Source organism: Austrofundulus limnaeus, unplaced genomic scaffold (assembly GCF_001266775.1).
Source record: "Austrofundulus limnaeus strain Quisiro unplaced genomic scaffold, Austrofundulus_limnaeus-1.0 Scaffold422, whole genome shotgun sequence".
Classification (NCBI taxonomy): domain Eukaryota; kingdom Metazoa; phylum Chordata; class Actinopteri; order Cyprinodontiformes; family Rivulidae; genus Austrofundulus; species Austrofundulus limnaeus.
In genome coordinates, this window is record NW_013952824.1 from 484,184 (window position 1) to 485,459 (window position 1,276).

At 36.1% G+C, this 1,276-nt stretch overlaps 1 protein-coding gene across 1 annotated transcript in view; it reads left to right on the top strand.

Annotated features, from left to right (window-relative positions):
* The window catches only part of wdr3 (WD repeat domain 3), a gene marked incomplete in the record, with an annotated part of 27,692 nt that overhangs the window by 22,480 nt on the left and 3,936 nt on the right, over positions 1 to 1,276 (top strand). Inside the window, 3 exon segments of the mRNA XM_014024441.1 lie at positions 463 to 555; positions 801 to 851; positions 941 to 984. Coding sequence (XP_013879895.1) covers positions 463 to 555; positions 801 to 851; positions 941 to 984 — 188 coding nt within the window.

Here is a 1,276-nt window from a genome sequence, read left to right on the forward strand (position 1 = left end):
ACCCAAAGTTGAGTAAAAAAAAACTTTAAAAAGTGAATTTTGCATAATAGGTCCCCTTTAAACACATTTCATTACTTTTTGTGCTAACTATAGAAGGGTAGGTGATTATATAAAGAAATACTAGGTAGAAACAAAATCTTGTTCATTTTAGATAAATAGAAAAAAATCTGAAACTGAGGCAGTTAATAGAGTATGTCAACAAAAACCTACAATAATTTTTGTAAAATTGCTGAAATGTGGAAGATGCTTTTGTAACGCTAATAGAACACAGTAACTTCTTTTGTAAACACAAAAAAATAACACGGCTCCAGCAGCAGAAGAGACTGAGGCTTCAAAATTTGATGTTTTTTTTCTCCCAATCTGCAGATGTTTTAAGAAGATAATCTCTGAATTTCAGGGGTCTTACTGAACCCCCTCAGGTTTTATTTGACCTTTGCTGATGTTTCTGTGACCTGTGTGTAGGCGGAGCGAATCATGGAGGCTCTAGAGCTTTACAGAGAAGAAAGCAGAAAGATGGAAGAGCACAAATACGCCTGTGAGAACGCTGGGAAAGAGGTACAAACACATTTCAGGGATTCGTTTGGTTAAAGCTGCAGTTCTCCTCCCCTGTGAGGACTCAGGTTTGAGGTGTTTAATAAAACTGAACTGTCCCGCAGATAGACTGCGAAAAACAAAAATCTTTTTTTTGACAAAAACAATTCTTAAAGTTATTACCTCGTTTCAGTTTTAGATGAATTTTTATGCTTGGTTGTGATGTTGTAATTTAAGACAGCCAATTGATTTTATTTTATTTTTTTCAGTTGCCTCCTCCAAAACCCAACCCCATCCTTGTGGCCTTTGGAAATGTTACTGTAAGTGGAACAACTACAGATAAACCATGCATTTTCAACATAGAATTAAACATTAATATGTGATAACAAAGTCATTCCTGTTCTTGCAGCCTTCCCGCTATGTTTTAGATGTCATAAAGAAAGTCAGATCCAGGTAAGTTGWGAACAAAAGATAATAAAATCTCACCAAACATTAGTGCTGGGTGGTATACCGGTTTATACAGAAAACCGTTTTTTAAATTTTTGTTAAGATGTGAATTTTCTGAATATTGCTATTGCCTGAACACTTTTCCTGGCAGCCCCACTTTGCGCACTAGTAAGCTAATGTGATTGTTGGAGAAGCTTCTCCATAACTGATGGCGGGTAGAGCTGTGTATTGGCAAGAATTTGGCGATACGATACGATATATCCCAATATATTGCGATACTGTAAGCAAGGCGATATAT